This window comes from Pezoporus occidentalis, unplaced genomic scaffold (assembly GCF_034315485.1).
Source record: "Pezoporus occidentalis ecotype Australia unplaced genomic scaffold, CSIRO_AGI_Poc_V1 ctg50, whole genome shotgun sequence".
In the NCBI taxonomy this organism is placed as follows: Eukaryota; Metazoa; Chordata; class Aves; order Psittaciformes; family Psittacidae; genus Pezoporus; species Pezoporus occidentalis.
In genome coordinates, this window is record NW_026915836.1 from 1514649 (window position 1) to 1534342 (window position 19694).

Consider the following 19694-nt stretch of genomic DNA (forward strand, 5'->3'; position numbering starts at 1 on the left):
TGCTAAACTGTAGCTGCAGTACCTAAAAGTATTTGATGTTTGCAGCCCGGACGCTGCTGCACGGTGCTTGGCAGTTTGCAAATGTCAAGGGCAGTTACCCTCTCGCATTCCTAAATGGCTTGCCTCTGACCATCCTTCAGAAAACCTGCCCTTTCTCTGGCACTCTTCTCCAGCTACTGCTGTCAGCTGCTGCTTTGTTGTGCAGCTGCAATGGTTGTATTCCTTGGGAAAGCTGGGATGTGTTGGTCCAGGCAGCCTGGGAAGGCACATGAACTCCCTCTCTCTACCCTAAAAAATTAAACAGCACGTTGAAAGCTGGGAAAACTCTTTTTGCCTGTGTAGCTATGCAGAGTATTGGCTAGAGCACAGTCTTGTCGCTGCTGGTTGGACAATTCCTTGTAGCCCCATGCTTACATGATGTGCAAAGTGATACGCGGTACTATTAATGTTTTATTGTGCATGAATATCTTGGGGTTTTCTTTCATGTGTAACACAGGAGAAAATATCACATGTATAAACTTTGTCAAGTACTTGTATCTGACAAAAACCTTTTGTGTTAATCTCATAAATGATACAGGTCGGTATTGTTCTGAAGTGCTCTAATATTTATTGTGCCCGAACGGTGGTGTTATGAGTTTATAATGTTATAATACTTTGAGCTTTGCTTCTGTGTTATGTCTGTTCTGTGTGTCATGCTTTATTCCCTCTGCAGCTTCAAAGTGCTTAGGAAAAAAAAGTGTGCTAGTAAAAGTATGTTTATAGCAGAACAGATAATTAAGCTGGTCTTTTGCAATACTGTTCAAATGGCTCCAAATGGCCTTCAACGATGCTTTTAGTGGCATAATAATTAGGTATTAATAGAATGGAATAATAATAATGCCATATTGGAAGAAAGCCTAAATTTTAGTTTGCTATAAATTTGGGGTTATATCAGCAGCAACCTGCAAGCATGGTGGCAGAGGTCTGCTTGCCAGTGTAGAGTAGGAGCTGTACTCTGGCTTTTAACAGGCAGGCAAGCTATGATGCACAAGTTGAGTCTGTTCACGGCATGTTAAACACAACTTCACTGAAGCAAAACCTTAGTAACGTCAAGTCTGTATCACCGTAACTGGATGGCAAAGCAGTGTAACGTGTTGGCACCATGTTTATGTACTGGTTAACAAACATCAGTGAATAAAACGGAGTAGCAAAACGGATACTTGCATAGAAATGGCCAGAGTGTGAATGCCAATGGACAAGTTGATGTAGAGGTAGCTCTGCTGTTTGTCATATTTACATACGTATTTGTGATCTTGTGGGTGCAAATGGATGTTGACAAACTTCACTGTAGAAAATGGTCTTCTGCTCCCTTCTGAGAGTGAAATAGAGAGGTGGACCACAAAACTACTGAAAACATGCATGAAAAATTGCAAGCTTTAGGGAAATGGTGTGTCTGCTGAAAAGTGGGTGTAAAAATGCACATGGAGACTGCAGAATTAAATCCTGAGGATGGCTGGTCCTCAACTAAGCTCTTGTTTGAACTTTCAGTCTGCCTCCAGGGCAGAAGTTGCAAGTGCTCAACACCTCCTGGCCTGCAATGTGTCAGAAGCATGCTAGAAAGTGAGCCATATTAGTTAGGTTAGGTGAGCAGTCAGACCTGAGATGTTTGGACAGACAGCCATGAAAAGAAGTTGATTGAGGCCAAAACTGGAAAAGATGGTGCAAAAGGCTTTTTGGTAAATGAAATTGTGCTTCAAGGGAGAGTTGTCCTCATCAGGAGAGTACCTACCCTTCTGAGAAGGGCTGGGAGTGGTCTTGCATGTGCAAGTGCTAGAATGTGGTAACTGAGCAAACAACCATGGGAGTTTCATGTGAGGGAGGACGGTACAAGTTGGTGGGCAGCAGCATGGGGAAAAATATTTGAGCAAACAGAAAATAGATCCTGATGTAAGGTTTATTCTTAGAGGGTTTTTTGAGGGCTGAGTTGTATCTGCACAGTCGTGGTCACGTATGTTGGTATGGAGGTGCTGCTTGATAGAAGATTCTTATCTGTTCTATAAAGCTTTTATGCAGTAGCTTTTCTTCTTCCCAGTATCCCTGTGGGCAGGAGGAGTGGCTCCTTTAAGACTATTTCTGATGCACTAAGTCTTGATACATCAGGCTGATCAAGCTACTGGGCAGGCTGGGCCCTTTTGTTCTTGAAAGTGTTATTCATGGAGTTAAACAGAATTAATCTTTGTCCTTCTGACTGCTCTCAAAGCTTGGTTAATTAAGGTGATCAGTGCTTGCATAACATTAACAGAGCCCAGATGTTCCTGTATTTCAGCTACACTTGCACCTTTTACCCTGTGTGAAGCAAGACACGTAGGGTGAGAAGTTCTCCACTTCTCTCTTTATCTAATTCTAGGTCTGCACTTGAAAATATTTTCCATGCTCTTGAAGTCTTTCTACACCCAAGGGAATTCTTTTGGTGTCTGCTTTCCCTTTCCTCTCCCTAAATCTGCTGACGGCACTCCCAAATCTTTCTCCCATTTTCTGAATTGTGTTATCTACTTCCTGCAGAGGTGGTTTGATAAAAATCTGGTTTCCAGTTCTCTCCATGCTTTTGGGCCTCTGTGTGGTAGAGAACATCATTTAGTGAAGCTATGTTAGTGGCCCTTCTTGCTTTCATTTGTGGTATCCATTGCAAATGCTCCTCAATAATTGTATTAATTGTTCTATAATGAAATAGAACTGTATTGACACATGAGAAATTATCATAGGCTAGCAAGACATTCATTCTTTCTTGGCTTACAGAGTTCTGTGAAACCTTCATTTTCTACAAGTCTATTCCATCAGAGTTACTTTTTCCATGCAGACCCATTGTCTTGTTTTAACTTCCCCTGAAACTGTAGTTTCTACCTCTTTTCTTCTTTAAAGATTTACCCTTCTCTCTTGGTAGCCAGGATGTTCCTTCCCATGCCAAACAGTCACTGCCTACTAGTAGCTGGTCTCGTGTGATATGTCCCAGGAGAATCTGAGAGCAAAGTATTTCCTGTTTATCGGCATTGACATAAGAAAACATAAAATAGAACTTACTTTGAAGAGCTGTGTTCTGATTTCCCATCCATGCAAGTCAGGGTAAATCCATTTAGGTTAATGTGGTGAGGTGAGGATTCATACCAGGGACAGGTGTGATATGATTCCCCTAGAGGAGGACTTGGGGAGAGAAGACTTTGTCTTCGTCCTGGACTAGCTATGTCCCCACTGTCCTCTCTTCCTTTGTACCACAAGCACCATTGTTTGGATGGTGTTTCAGATGGGTTTTTTTGCTGTCTTTCATGTGCTTGGGTTCCCTGTTTCAGTTTGTGGGTGAGTGTCAGTACTGGATCCCTGCTCTGAGTTGGAGTCTGATGGGTCAAACACAGGGCATCCCACTCCCCAAGTCAAAGATGTTTTTCCCATCTATTTAGTTGCCCTTTAGGTTTTTAGTTCTAGAATGAGGAAGTGAAGACTTTACCATCTCAAGATAATAACTTAAATAGCTGCAGCAACCAAAACCATGGGAAGGACACCTTTTGAGACTGGCTTTGCAAAACTGTTTTGAGTCAACCTAAATTGGAGGGCATGCTCCATGGCATTCAGTCCTTCCCCTATGAAAAACAGGGGAAGGTCACACAGCAGCAGGCTTTGCAGCTGCTGCCTGTAGCCATCCTTTTGATTTTTTTACTGTCCAGAGCGACTTGTCTGTAGAAGTGTTTATGCCCAGCAAAGTAGTGTGAGGGTGAGTACTAGTGAATGGTGTAATTCTGAAGGCACCTAAGTGATGACCTGCTGTGCCTGGTAAGTATGTAAGGGAGGAGGAGAAATGGCATTCATAAGAGTAGACCCAAACGCTGCACTTTCTGGGAAGTGGGGTGGGGGGGGTGTGTTGTGCGTGGAGTTTCTTCTCCCCAAACCCCATAGCTTATCTTGTTTGTTTCTCTTGTCTTTCCTCTCCCATCTGGCCAGCCTCCAGTTTGTAACTCTGCATTCTTTCCTGCTCAGCTTAAAGTTTTCTCATGTTAAATGCTTGGTTTGAATTTGCACTTTGGTTTTGCACAGAACGTATCAGTGATGCAAGACTTGCTGGATGGGGGATTTTCTAGAATAGAAAATATAAGCTGAAAGTTAAGTGGTGTTGGGTTGGCATGTTTATGTGCCCCAAATAACTTCAGACCTTTAAAAAAAGAGGCAGTAAGAAATTAATTCTTATGGACAGAAAGAGAAAATAGGTGCAAATGTTTTGACAGTAAAGCTGACTGATCAGTAGAACAACCTACTGAATGTTACAACGGGTTGCTTCTCCATCCCTGGAAGATGACTGGCCAGTAGAACAACCCATTAAATGTTACAACGGGTTGCTTCTCCATCCCTGAAAGATGACTGGCCAGTAGAACAACCCATTAAATGTTAAGGTGCGTTAGTTCTCCATCCCTGAAAGCTGCTTAAATTGACTGGAGTATTCTTTTAAAGAAACGCTCAGATTCAAATTGTATTATTCCAGGTGAATCCTGCAACCTCTGATCTGCAGGTTAGGCAGGTTTCTGGCATTCTTCGTTTCTGGACTGATGAGGTTTGATGCTGTCATCCATCCTTCTCTCAGAGCTGTTAGTAAGCCAGGGCTTTGGGGAAACATGGCTTTATTCAGGATTTAAATAAAACATGCTGTAATCCTAGTGAATAATCCCTGTGTCTACAGAGCACAGGCCTACACCCTACCTGCACTCTGACTTGAAACTTCACTGGAAATACAGCCCATCAGTGGGGTTTGCTATTTCTTGTCTCATTGTGGATCAGTTTTACTCACTGTGCTTTCAGAAAGGTTTTATCCACTTGGTGAAAATGAAGCAACCTCCTCAGCTGGAGCAAACATGTATTGGTAGTTTTATTTATTGGTAGATAAAGCTTTATTTAGTATTATTAATGAAAATTGCCTCTTTGATTCCTAGTTAATGATCTGAGGTATTGGACCCCTCCAAGTGGAGAAACTGCAACTGAAATGCTTGGTCATGTGGGTTTGTTCTGCTGATGACTTGTTCCTTTATGTTTTCCAAGTTTTCTTCGGACTAATGGCAGGGTCAGCAATGGTGGAAGTCCATTACTTGTATGAGGAAGTGAGAACAAAAACGAGGGTGAATGTTGATACTGGCGACAGTTTCATCCAATTGTAAGATTTTGCTTTTTAAAAACATCAGGAATAAAATTAACAGGATGCATATAAAGTGGGTGTATTCATCTGTGTCGTGTTAGTGTTGAATTGTATTGGTGCAATTTAGGACTCCACTTGGTGTGCTATGCCTTGCTTTTTTATTATTACTGCTGTTTTCCATCTGCATTGCATTATAAAGGTTTCTTGGTATTTCGCATTAGTGTACAGCTGTTTCAGTAAGAGAGTTAAATATTTATCCCTCTCCTGTATTCTGCATGAAAGAACTTCCCCTGTTTTCCTTTTTTTCTTTCCCTGTCTGTGAAGGGATAAAAATCCTTTTTATACCTACTCTTGGCCATAGCAGCATGTTTTGTACAAACATAGCCAACTGTGCTGGCATACAAATCCAATTCAAAAGAACATGTTAACGCAACAAGAGATGTTACCTTTTGGATTCAGCTTTTATCAGCAGCAGGTACATGGTGCTCTCTGTACCTGCCTCATCCTTCTTCTGCACCAGAGTTTAGGGTAGGGCTGTAGTGTGGTTGTTTCTCAGCGTACCTCATCTTTGGCCTCCGTACCCATCCCAGTTTTGTTTTCTAATAACAAAGTCATCAGTTTTGGCAGTGATTGCAGCTTCTTTTCTTCCTTTTCTTTCTGCTTCCCCTGAGAAAGCCATCATTTTTCGGAACAATTGTGCAGTTCGGTTGATTAAGTTATTTAATTTAGCAAAGGACAGGAAGAATAAAAATTGTGTTTTCCAAGAACTGCTGTAGAGAGGCACAAGGTGTCCTTGCAAAACAGCGTTGGTAGTTCCTGGCACTTTCGGCTCTAAATGGATGAGAGCAACCTTGCCCGTGCCTTGGGAAGTACCATCTGGTTTTTGTAACTCTTGTAACCCCTTGTGCATGTACTGACACAGTTGCTTGCATTTCAGCATGTGTAGCATGGGCTTTCTTGTCAGAACTTTGGCTGTTATACAGCTAGAATCAAAACAGTGAAATATTGAGGTACCACACCCTGACAGATGCAAAGTTCCAATCGATGGCCAAGACCTTCGTGATTGTAATGTGTTTCTTGTTAAATAAGCTTAACAAGCTTGTGAATTGTATCGAGTTAAGCGGAAAACTCTGGAAGAACTGAGTTTCACCTACCTACCTTTGTCATGAACAGAATTTATTACAGTTAGTCCTCTGCCTCCTGCCCTCCTGGGGTGATGGGGCCATGATGAACATGAGAATCGGGCCCAATGTATGCGTATGTGCCTTGTTTGCTTAATTGTAAGGAGAATAAAAGCTCTAGCAGGAAATATGGCAAGATACTGGTAAGTTCATTCACAGTTCTGAAGTAAAACCCAGAAAATACAAAGAAATGTGGCCATGAGCTTTTGCCTTTGTGCGCACACTGAGTGCTTCCAAGCTTTTCTGCTTCCCATTTATCACCGTCTGTTGTCTAGAGTAACCATCCTTTGGTTGTAGATACGTAGGAGTTGAAGGAGTGAGTAGGCAGGAGGAGGACAGGAAACAAACACCAAAAGAGAAAGACTGCCTCCAGTTGATTTGTATTACACCACAGGCTGCCCTTATACTCGTTCCCTTTGCAAGGTTGTGTTTAGTGAGTGATTACTCAGGTGATGTCGGAAGAGCTGGCGGCCATCTCCCAACAGAACCAAGCCTTCATTTTTAGAATACTTGAAATACTGCAGTTGAGTGTGGAGAGGCCATGACTGTTTCCTCCTCAAGTACCGGGGTTTCGATGTCCCTCTGCCTTCTGCCACAGCAGCGGGTGCAGAGGGGCAGGGCAGCAGCAAGAAGGCTTCTCAGGGCTTTGCTAGGAGCTGAAGGTAGGATTTGGGGGTGCACAGAGAAGGCAGTGATTGCCCCAAGTTACATCACTCCAGCCTCTGATTTTAGCTGTAAATGTAGAGGGATTGCCTAACTTTACTGCAGTGACTGCTGGTTTTCTGAGTAGGTGGCTGAAGTAGCCTGACCATTTGCTTCAGTCCTTTCCCTCTTAAAAGAAGAATACAATTTACCCCAGTTTATGCTATGAATAGTCAATTTTTTATTGACTTCAGCTAGTGACAAACTTGAATGCTACTGGGAACTTGGAATCGCAGCATGCAAAGTTATCACTATTCCAGTTTAGCCAGTAAGTGAATTAAAGGGAGGCAGACAATTCAAAAGCTGCTGTATAAAGCAACAGCCCCTTGAAAAGAAAGGAGGAACTAGGAATGAGCTGTGTCCAAGGATGTTTGCACAGACAAAACTCACACCCCAGAGGGCAAGAAATGTAGCCTGACTCTGGTCTGCCCTTGGTCGTTGTTGCAGGAAGTGGAGGAAACTGTCTTACATGGAATGATCAAAATTTAGAGCGTCTGTGTTGTTATTCTCAAGAATTATTATTCCCTGCTTGCCAAAGAAATGGCTGTTTAATCTGTCTTTCTTTCTGCATATCCTCCTTCTTGCTGTGAATGACTACAAGTCACCAAGAGATGGAGAGGGAGAAACCATAAACTTCCATCATAACCAAGCGCACATTAAAATGATTGAGGTCCAAAAAGTAAGCAAGGGTCACTATTATTTCATAAAGACTTTATCGCAAGAGCTGTTTTCTTAACTGTATTATTAGAAGATCTGGCACTTGGGGAGGACAAGGCATGGGTTATTACCAGGCAACAGCACAAAGTGATTTTAATGACTGTTTCGAGCATTCTCTAAAGGTGACAAAAGGTGAGTGCTGCCACTGCAGTCTTTAGAGCATCCAACAGAGGCCCTGTGCTTGAAGCAGAGTGACACAAAGTGGCCGAATTTCCTTTGTAGATGTTCTACTGTCTGTATACTGAACTTGTGGCTAAGGGCATCATCACAGAGCAGCCCACAGCCTTAGGAGAAGGAGCTGTCTTTGTGTTCCCAAGGCTGGTGGGAGGGTTACCTGCTCAATCTTGATCTGTTGGTAAGCTTGCTGGTTGTGATGGAGGCAAGCCTGGGTGAAGGTATGGCCTCCATGCCTTCAGAGGCTGGTCTCCAGTCTTCAACTATCTGCTGATATCAGAGACCCATTTCAATATGGATTGTCTTTATTGCTCTTTTCTGTCTTGCAGCTGTTCTGTATTAAATATTAATTCTAGCTACTGTTTTAATTGGCAGAATTAGGGGAAAAAAAAACGAACAAAGAGCTGAAATGCACTGTGGGGGGCTGTTCTCCTATATCGCAACTTGTTTAATTGTGGCACTATGTTTCCTTTATGATCCCTATAAATGCTCGCTATCGTGTATTTACCAGCCAGTACAGTTTTAGATTTTGATGAAGTTATCCAACTGAGTCAGCTTAGAGAGCCTGGAGATGCATGCGAGAAGAAAGGTGGTGATGGAGGTTTCGGTGGATGCATGCAGATGTCTTCTGTTTGGTGAAGATTGCAGCTGCTTTATGGCTTGGGGGTTGAAGAACCTACAACATGTTGAAGGGTGGGCTGTTTGTTTTCCCTGTGTTGTTTTTATGTACTGAAATATTGTAGTGAAAATAACTGGGTGGGGTGTAATGAATGTTTTCAAAGACCTTCCTTTGAAAGAGGCTTTTTTTTTCCACCCCTTGGTGGTCACCACCCATTTTCCTGTGCTGGTGCGCGCCTCTCTCATTGTTCCTTACCCACAAAGGCCCCTTGTGTGAACCTGTCAGCAAACGTGCCAGTGCCACAAGATAAAATACCATGGGATATTGGTCTGAGCCTGGCTTCAGCACCGGGGTTTTCACCCGCAGATGTTGGTGGATATTGCCTAAGGTGTAGCATAACCTTAAACTGTAGAACTCTGGGTTTGTCAGCAGTGTCTGGCGTGACTCTTTCAGCTATTTACAGCTGAGTGGGCTTGAGGCTGAAGCGTAGGTGTGCATACCACTGATAGTGAAGTCGTGTGATGGCAGCGTTTGTCCCTTAGGCTTGAAATAAAGCTTAGTCGTTCACCTGCAGTTGTGCCACGTTGATAAATGATGCTGGTTGTGGTTTGGTATGGGCTGGGCTGTGGTTGCTGCCCCATCTGAAAAATGGGGCTGCTTTTGAGGTTAATTTCTGTGCTTCCCCCCACCCCACCCTGGCCTGCAAATTACACTTGGTTCACCTTTAGCTTTAACCCGCTGGTGAAGAGATAAAGCACATCCTTTGGTATGTGTTTTTTTTAGAGTGGGTAAATAGTTGGGTTATCTGAAAGCAGATCTTAGCAATACCTGCTGAGCTCCTGAGCAACAATATGTAGGGACCTCTAGATTAGCTGTCAAAACTGACTGATTACTACAAGTAATGCCGCAAGATAAGGATCTGTGATCTCTCAAACACAAATCATTGATAGGGATCTCAGGTTGTGCATTGTCATAACCTTATCCCCACTTCTGTGCTGCTATTTTAGCTCTAGCTGTACTGCAGGGACTCCTGGATGTGTAAGTGGAAACTATGGAGAAAATCAGAGCGGTACATTTATCACCCCCAAAAATCAGCTGATTTGAAAGCAAGTTCAGTTTTGTCCAACGCTGAAACAATCCTTTCTGTTGTATTGTTTGGTGGGTTCAGTGATGGGCTTTCTTTAGTCTACAGGTTATCTCTGAAGGTTGCGGTATCTTGGCTAGTGTCAAAGAGTCAATTGCTGCAGAGAAGGAATCCATCATCCCGTGTCTTGATAGAGCAGAGCAGTGCAAAACCAGTCTGGGAGGGAAGGCTTGAGTTAGATGACTTTGTGCTCCTCTGAGATTTAACTGTATGCTGGGCTGCTTGTTTATCTCCAAGTGTCCTCATTATTTGAGAAGATGGAGGGGGCATTTTGCTGGTCTGTTTTAGAGTATGGGCTGCAGCAGCTTTACAAGGGTAATCCAGAGCTGTCCTGGCCCTTTCTGTGACCAGCACTGGGGCTTGCTGGGCATGCCTTGAAGCAGGAAACTGCTCTGCCTGAAAATGAAAAGACAAGAAGTCACTCAATCATCTATCCCTAAGGGAATGGGTTGAAAAGGCAAAAAGGCAATACTTCTATCTGCTCCAAATGCTGATCAAAGAGCAGCCGGGCATCTCTGCACACTGTGAGCCTCATGCAGTTCCACAGGGCTGTGCCTTGCCCTAAGAGCAGCATGTTTGGCACGTCCTCCCAGGTACCAGGCTCATGCTGGCGTGGTGACTGCAGGACAGGCTGCACTCACAGCATCGTAAAATAATCCAGGACCAGATTAATGGCTGCTGAAATCCTAATACTTATCTTTCTGGTTCAAGGTACTCATAAAACTAGAGGGGAAAATGGTAGAACATAAATCCTGTAGATGCTGTTTTGCTTACTGTGATTAAATTTATCAGGCTCTGGTGACATATCGTGAACCTAAATGCTTTAAAAAAAATAAAGCACTTCTACAACCTCAGCAAGGTTTTCAACATTGAACTCCCCATGTACTGTTTAGTTGCTGTGACAACTTCAGTATTCACAATGATACTTTAAATTGCAGGTGCAAAGTGGGTTTCTTTTAGTAGCTACATTAAATGCAGCTAATGGTATAAAAAGGATGCTAGTGGTACAAGCATTTCAAAACTATATAGTTTTATAGAATGCTTTTTGTCTCATCACAATCTTCTTTAAGAAATAAATGCCAGGAATGTTCTTGAAAATAAATAAGGTACAAATCCAGTACAGCTTAATTATTAAGACTAAAGGCACCATCAGAGCTTCAGACATTGGAGAACTTAGTCTTGCATGTGGTTTTAAAATTATCCTAACGAGCTGATGTGTTTCCCACTCAAGAAAACATATTCTTGACTGTTTAGCACCAGCTGTAGTGGTCCTGGGGTGATGTGGACTTAGTGAATTATAAATATGCCAAAGACACCATACCACAAGTTTGGTATTCACTTAGGTCTCATCTCTTGATACTCTAAGCGTACTAGCCAAGTCCATTATCGTTGTGCCAGACATCCTTTGAAGAGGCCTAATAAGAGTAGAAATTAGTTTCTTGCCCTTAAACAAGAACTCTTCCCTCATCTGTCGCTGAGACACTCCTATACCTCATTTTCCTGTCTCTTGTCCAGCCTTTGGTTTTAAACTTGGAGGAAAGAACCGCATCGCACATTGATATGGCAGGAGATGCCAAGCTTCGTTACCCTAGCAGTGATTTGTTATTTAGTTGGTATGTACAGAAACACAAGAAATCCCGAAATCAAACCAAGGAGTTGGTGGGGAGTTCCTGTAAGTTAGGGCAGCTTTAAAGGAAGGGTGGAAGGTATTTCATTTCCTTATTTTTGTAATAGCCCTTTCTGTTAGTAGCTTTTCTTGTTACCTTCAAACTCTCATTTCCTCTATTAGCAAATTCCCCATTTAGGCATCGTTTGTGTTTTGTCTGTGTACTGGGTACCGTATCCCAACGTTCTCAGCTTTCATAGTTTGGCCCAAGTTCCTGATGAGTGAGTAAATTGCTGTTTCTAGCACTTTTTATTTACCGATGGTCACTTCTATTCCTTGAACGGAGGGGGCTTTCAGAAGCCCAGCGTGCCATCCAGAATAAACTGCTCGTCAAGTACAATGGTGACAAATGCTTTCTAAAGGAATCTTAAGGCTAAGTAAGCATCGCCGCTGGCTGCTTGGTGTCTGTGCAAGCACATCTCTGGGGGCCATCAGGCAATGTGGTTCTGAGACAGCTATGGAGTGCCTCACAGGCAGAGAAACTCCTTTTCAGTTATCGTCCTGGTTCAAATCAGCAAGGCATTTGCTGAGCAAAATGTAAACATGTAGCAAAAAAAACGCATTTGCTAGGTTGAAATAAATCTTTGTTATCCCAGATAGCGCTGCCTGTTAAAATATTTTTATTGAGTTTTTACAGGCTTGAATTGGAAAATATTTTTTCTGCTGAGCATCTGATTTTTTTTTTTCCGTTTACTTGTACTGTAAAACACTTTATCTTTGCATCCTTAGAATGTATTTTTCTTGTCCTGCAAGGTAGCATTTGCATCTTTACCTGTAAACCATTGAAGGTGAGCATTCACTAGGAGTGAATGAGAAATTTCATGTGACAGCTGAATTAATTATGGATTCTTGACTTTTAAAGTTCCAGAGCTAGAAACATTTAATAACCAGCCGCTGGATATCAAGTAATACACTGGTTGTTTTACTAGTTTGCATACATGGCAGTTTGAAGCAAAGTCCAAGGGTCACCGAAATAGTGAAGTAAACTCTAGCGAGTCAATCTGAACTGTGTATTTCAAAGTGTACGGCTGTGTTGTGCAGTAGATACATACGAGCGAGGGCTACCAGGTTACATAGAAGGTGTTTTTATATAAGGTGTGGATTACGATTTCTCTAAAAGCTTCTGTGATCTGGAGCCTACAAGGTGGGAGTGCAATTCAGTGCAATTACTGTGCTGCCCAGTCTTAAACAAGCAAGCGTGTGTGTGTGTACACAACCAGGGCATCAACCCACATGGACTTGTTGAGAGCAAAGAAACCCAGAGCAGAAGATTGCTATCTTGGCAAGCTTAAAGGAGGCCCACGATGTCCTCGACAGAAGGGAGGACTGCTGAAGCTGACCACCCGGTACCAAGGACTTTGATGGGGTAATGTGTGTGGGAAGGACCAGAGAGATGTATGGGTGGAGGTGGCGGGCAGGGATTTGTGATGGTGATGAAGTACTGGTGGGGTTACGATTGCAGAGAGTATGGTCACAGTTGGTGGAAACTGGACTGAGACCTCAAGTCAGTCCCTGTCTGCTGAGCCAAGAAGGGTTATGTGGGTGCCTGACTGTATTCCAGACCAGTGAGTGATGCCATGTGTTGGGGTGGTCTCTTTACACCAGTGTTTGTGGGGCTGCTCCCTGCTGTGTCTGGGCTGTGGGTGCCCAGGCAGCACAGTCCTCGTCCTGGCTGGCTGTCCCAGCATATCTCCCAGCTGCCCAAGTCTGAAGCTATCGCAGCAGTGAGCACTACAGACAACCCCTACACTGTTGTGATAGCTTTGCAGGGTTGTTTAAGACAGATCAGTTACGCAGGGCTTCAAGGTTTGCCAATAAGTTGCCGTGCCTGGAGTTCCCAGTCCTGCAGTAAGAGAGGCTTCAGAAAGCCAGATTATGATCTTCACCCCAGGTGTGCAAGTCCTTCCTCTGTAGGTATTCCTGCCTATTTCAGTGGAGCTGTGTCGCAAGAGACTGTTGGAGATGAGCAAGGGGATAGGAATCTGCCTTCTTGGATCCATGCAGGGCATTCCAACACCCCTTTGGATGCTTCCAGCAGATAGGATCTCATCCTCTGTTCCTGTTATCGTTGTTGGGACCAGTTTGTTGTTTGGGTTCTTGGGTATGTTATGGAGAGCTTTTGCTCCTGAACTTTTGTGAGCTTCACCTGAGAGGGCAAATACTTGCCCATTGTGTGTCATCTTTGCTCACACGTGTTGGCCCGTGAATTCTATTTTCAGAGTGCAAATTAAACATGCCAGGAGGGAGTGGGAAGTCATGTAAACAGCTGTCCTGGGGGTACAGTGCCATACTTGTGTTCTGTGGCGGCCAACTGCCTGCCCTGTCTTAACTCTTCCATTCCCTATAGCCTCCATGTGTGTAAACACTCTCGCCCTGGAGCATCATCCAGCAGCCCTCAGAGTTCTTGCTGGGAATTGGCATCTTCCTTTTCCTTCTCCTTGAGCTTCCCAACTACCCTGTGCATAGCCCAGTCCTGGATGGAGTCCCCAGTCTCATTTCTTAGCTCGGTCTCCCCATTTCCAAGGATATTTGAGTTTTTCCATTTCTTTCTTGTGGTTTTATTGGGAAGGGTCATGCTGTGATTGCAATGTAAGGGTGCGTTTGTGGCTGAGTGGGGTCTTATCCTGCCAGATCACAGAATGGTTTGGCTTGAAAGGGACCTCAAAGATCATCCAGTTCCAACCCCCCTGTGCCGGGCAGGGACACCTTTCCACTAGAGCAGGTTGCTCCAAGCCCCATCCAGCCTTGCCTTGAGCACTGCCAGGGATGGGGCACCCTGTGCCAGGGCCTCAGCACCCTCATAGTAAAGCATTTCTTCCTTATAGTGAGTCTAAATCTACCATCTTTCAGTTTAAACCCATTCCCCCTTGTCCTGTCCCTGTGTGCCCTTGTCCAAAGTCCCTCTCCAGATTTCTTGTCAGCCCCTTTAGGCACTGGAACTGCTCTAAGGTCTCCCCTTATGGAGCCTTCTCTTCTCCACGCCGAACCAGCCCAGCTCTCTCAGCCTGGCTCCATAGGAGGGGTGTTGCAGCCCTCTCATTTGGATATTTGGACTGGGGGCTTGATCCCAGGGCTCCTGAAGGAACAAATGTCGGGGAGCCCCCGGGAGGATTCCCCTGCACCACCTCTGAGCCTCGCACCAGCGTGCGGGTGGCTTTCTCCTCTCTCTCCCCTCTGCATTTTCAACTCCGACACAAGCTCGGGTGAGTGAGGTTTCTGCTTCTGCTTGCATCACGTTCCCCGAGCAGTGACGCACACGTGTGCTTTTTTTTGCCACATAAGTGGGTGGTTTATGTGCTGGGAGGGAATGATTCATACATTAGCTGGAACCTGGGCCTTTTCTCTGTTGCTCTAATGATGTGTGAAGAGGAGTCGGTATCCTCTGTTCTTCCTGGCCTTCGAAAGGGCAGCTCCTAGAGTAGTTACGTTTTCATGCTGTAGCTGTGGGTAGTCCAGCCTTGCTGTGGGTGAAATGTGAATCCTGTAGCTACAGTTAGGGAGTTAACGGCCTGCAATATGAAAATACTGCTTTTAGCAGATTTCTATCACTCAACTCCAATTTTTGGAGGTTCTTGCAACCAGGATGAGTAAGCACAGAACAACCATCTTAGAATCATAGAATAGTTAGGGTTGGAAAGGACCTTAAGGTCATCCAGTTCCAACCCCTCTGCCATGGGCAGGGACACCTCACACTAAACCATGGCACCCAAGGCCTCGTCCAACCTTGGACATGGGTGTCCCTGGGAAGGAGAGCAAGCAAGTGTAGATGTCTTCTGACTGTGGCTGGGGCCAGAAACTGTGTGGGGCAATCCCTCATTGTGCTTGTACTAGGCTGGCTACACTAACAACGTGACCTGAGGGTGTGCTGGGTGAGGAAAGGCTGGGAGGAAAACTGAGGTGCAGGAAGCCACGGGGGAAATGCTTAACAAGCAAATTGTTTGTTTGCTTTAAACGATAATGGGTGAGCAAGAAAGTCCTTTGAAAGCCACTGGGCAGGCTGATTCCTCCCCTTGTGTTCTGATGTGAAAAAGCTCGTGTGCGGTGTGGAATGTAATGAAGCCTGATGTCTCTGCAGAGAAACCAAGCACGGCAGTCAGGAGTGAGTGGAAGCATCTGCAGCACAGGGAGGAAAAGCCATTCTCTACTCATAGCATCAGTTATTGGAAACCTTGAGCATCCCGTGGTTAATGAAACCAGCTCATCTCATCAGCCACGCTTCAAATTACATCTACAGAGCTTGGCAAAACCAAGTATTCCTCTTTGTGGCTGGAGTGGTGTTATGAGACCCTGTCTTATACAACCTGTTTTTACTGCATGAGTTGTGACATGGCTTTGGCCTTGGTAACCCAAGTTTTGTATTTAAATGAGGAGGGATCGGATCTTGTTCTGTGCAGGTTGGTTTTAATGTGAAAACTGTGGGCTCCAGATTTAGAGCAGACCTTGAATGCTCATGGGTCAAGTTAAATTTTCCAGGTTTTGCAATTGGAAATTCTTGCAAATCTTGCCATGCAGATTTTGTTCTGTTTGGTTTGGTTTTATTTCTACTCTTTTATTTCCTCAGTAGAATTAGAAACTGAGAAGCCTGGGAAGACATGGGGCATTTTCTCTTGTACCTTCTCAGAGAGCTGTATGAAGGGACTTCTTTTTTACATGGATGTAGTATGACTTTCTCGGCAGAGAGAAGTAAGGTGTTAGAGTCGCCTTGTAATATCTGGTCCATTAGATTCAAGCTCGGGTGGGTCGGTGCTTGCTCCAGCAATGCCCCTGAAGTCATTATCAAAGTTGGACCCTGCCGTTACGTACTGAAGTGTGTATAGGTCTCCTCACGCGCATGCCTCCTGTAACAGATGCGGTGTTGGAAAATATCCACCTCGGGCAAAATCATTGTGAAAGAGGTTGCCGAGGGCAGGCCATGGATCTTGAGGAGATACTGTAAGCATTTATGAGGCCCTTTGCCCTGTTAGCACACCCTCTGGTGAGCACCTGTCTGATCCCTGTGCATATGCCAAGCTTCACGTGTTTTGCAGCATGAGGGCCCTACTGATGTGTAGTGTGCACATTCCTGCTTTGGATGATGATGATGTTGAATGTTCAGCCTTGCTTGGGCCCAGCAAACATTGTACTGTAACTTTATTCTTAGCATTCAGCACACACCCTGGCTATTTTCCCCTATTTCTAATTTATGAAGGCACCCATGGTTTCAATGCTAGAAGCTTTTGAAGGCAGTCTAGCTCTTCTAGAAATGGTCATTTTGTTTAGAATACAGTGCTATGTATTAATACTCTTCTTCTATCTTCTGCAGAATGAGGCCAGTCATGATTGGAACAGTTTCTAGTAATGTGATGTTTTCCTCATCATCTTCACACAAAAGAGTATATTTATTGGAATACCCTGTTTTGATAGGACTTTGTTGTTGTTGATCCATTTATTAGTTTATAGGCTCTTTTTTTATATACTGACATTGAAAAAAAGCAGGTTATAAACTGCTTCAGTTTTAGGCAGCCTTGAGAACGGAGTGATGCTGCTGGTGATCCCACAAATGAATGTGCAGCCACAATGGCAAAACCAGCAGGGCTGATCTATTCCACACCCTGTTCTGTGCTCATTCTGTTTGCATTGGTACAATATTGCAGGAGTCTGCCTGAAAAGTAATACATTCTGTGTTGACATGACTAAGATGCAAAACCTCAACTCATGCAAGTGAAGGACACTTGCAGTATTGGCAAAGCTACATGGGTTTGATATATCTGATGGGTTTGACTGGATTCAGGTTCTTCATGTTCTGAAATAAGAATTGTGCTTGATAAAAGAACCTGAAAATCAGTGAAGCTCCCTCTTAAAACAGTCCTGTCCCAGATCCATTATAAGTGTATCCCTTGTGTATCTTGCATGTTAAATTTAGCTTTATGTCTCTCAGTGGCTTAACTTTGCATGCTTGCTTTGTAAAATGTCATTCCCTTCATTATTTTCTGCTCTTCTGTTTTCTGTGGACTTTGAAGACCGCTGGCTCTTTTGGTCACATTCTTTTATTAAAGAAAGAATCTATTTTCATAGACGGTGGAGGGCAGACTATTTAATTAGAATATCCTTCTACAAAGGAGGGGTTTCTTGCAAGTAGCAGGATTTTCCCTCCCACTTGGTATCCTTCATGGTCAAGAAAAAGTGTTTTTCCAGAGTAGTGTTGTATTAATTGCTGAGAGAGTTGTATATACAAACACAGCTTGATACCCTATCACCACTTTGATTTCAATGTGGGGTGCAGCCATTGAAACTCTCTGACACTGAAATAACTATGATACATCCACATGTATTGTAATTGTTCCAGCTTTAAAATGGATTGTTACCTCATCCCAGAATACCTGTCAAGTAAATTAATTTAGATTGAACAAACAAAACTTTTATTTTTAATATTTCCTGAATTTCAGGAGTAATAGGATGCTATTTTGCATTGATTCTCTTACCTAAAGCAGATCCCGTTACACTCAATGGGGATTCAGGGAGTCCAAAGGCTGACCTGCGTAGAATCGGGGCCCTTCCCAGCTGTGGCAGTGCTCTCCTAATTCCCATTTTAAAGGAGCAAATAGGTATTAAAATCTGGTCTATTTATTTAAATCACTTGACATAATGGATTCATTCATTGCTGTGAAGATTTACTCTTGCAAATTCTTCTCTTAGGTCATGAATTGCACTTGAAGAAATGCTTTTTTCTCTCCTTTACCTACCAGGAGCAGTTCTGAGCGGAGGAAGGAAAAATCAAGAGATGCAGCAAGATGCAGAAGAAGCAAAGAGACCGAAGTTTTCTATGAACTGGCACATGAACTGCCCCTGCCCCACAACATCAGTTCCCACCTGGACAAGGCATCCATCATGCGCCTGGCAATCAGTTTCCTGCGCACTCACAAGCTGCTGTCTTCAGGTAAGATCTGGCCATAAGAAGTTATCATTGGTAGTTGATTGTATATGTTCTTCTCTGAGTACAGGGTCCTAAGGTGAGAACAGGACATACTGCTTGTGTTGTAAGAATACAACTGGATTTAAAGATTGGTTGGTGTTTTTTTTTTCCAACAGAATTAGGTATATTTTAATTGAGTTAGCAGGCACACCTTCCACTAGACCAAGTTGCTCCAAGCCCCATCCAACCTGGCTTTGAACACTGCCAGCTTTCTAAGCTTCCCTGGGCAACCTGTTCCAGGGCCTCATCACCCTCATAGTAGAGAATTTCTTCCTTATTTCAAATCTAAATCTCTCCTCTGACAGTTTAAAGCCATCCCCCCGGTCCTGTTGCTGTGTGCTCTTGTAAAAAGTCCCTTTCCACATTTCTTGTCAGCCCCTTTAGGTATTGGAAGTTGCCCTAAGGTCTCCCCTTAAGGAGCCTTCTCTTCTCCAGGCTGAACCAGCCCAGCTCTCTCAGCCTGGCTCTAAGCCAGAGGTGCTCCAGCCCTTGGAGCATATTCTTGGCCCTCCTCTGGACCCACTCCAACAGGTCCAAAACATCAGTGATATCAGTCATATAAGGTCTTCATTACCAAAATAGCAACTAGTGCAGTTTTGCCTCTCTAAAATAAAACCTCTCAAAACTCTTGAATGTGGTTTATTAAGCTCAATTACAAGATTTTAAGCTTTTAAGTTTATTCAGAATTCAAACATATGCCTTAAGCTTCCATGCTGAAACAAGTAAATTTTGATTTGGCGTGGCAAACGTGTTTGTGCCAGCACATTCAAAAGGCAGCTGGGAGGTTCTGAAGGTCCAATACTTTCTTTAAAGGAGCTAATTGTTCTTGCTATATGCTGGCAATGAGTAGTAGGTGTTTATGACATAAGATAACTAAAGCAAACAGCTTTTAAAGACTCAACATGAATGGACTCTATGTAATCAGAATCTTGCTCATGTTCTAAGAAATGTGAACCAGGGAACCAGCATCATTTTCATGTGAAAACAGGCAAAATTAACAATATTCTTATTTTGCACCTGTATTTGAATAATCAGTTTGATGGAAATCTATGGTTTGAGTAACCTGTAAGATCAATGAAAGCAACTGGTGTTTCTGGGGAACTTTGGCACAGTAAGTATCAAGAATACGTTGACCAAACAATGCCTGCATTGTCTGTGAAAGGTAACCCCCAAATTTCATCTTTTCCTTAATTAATGGCAAAACTCCCAATAAGGTCACGATTGCACTTCCTTTCCTTAGAGAAGTTGAGTCATAACATAACAATTACTTTCATAAATGCTATTAGGAAGTGTCTCGTTTTGTGGACAGCTATGCTGTTGGGTTGTTGCTGGGTAGTCTGAAAGATGTGACAAACTCGATTCTACTCCTGAGCGCTCCATAGTTTTTGTA

At 43.6% G+C, this 19694-nt stretch overlaps 1 protein-coding gene across 3 annotated transcripts in view; it reads left to right on the forward strand.

The window, feature by feature from the left end:
• EPAS1 (endothelial PAS domain protein 1) overlaps window positions 1–19694 on the forward strand; it is a 111715-nt gene that overhangs the window by 59411 nt on the left and 32610 nt on the right. For 2 of the 3 annotated variants that reach the window (XM_062637008.1, XM_062637010.1), the window contains exon 2: window positions 18078–18268. In XM_062637008.1, the coding sequence (XP_062492992.1) occupies window positions 18078–18268 (191 nt within the window). Of the gene's footprint in view, window positions 1–12641; window positions 12719–18077; window positions 18269–19694 lie in introns of those variants that run through there. The other variant, XM_062637009.1, reaches the window with a different exon arrangement.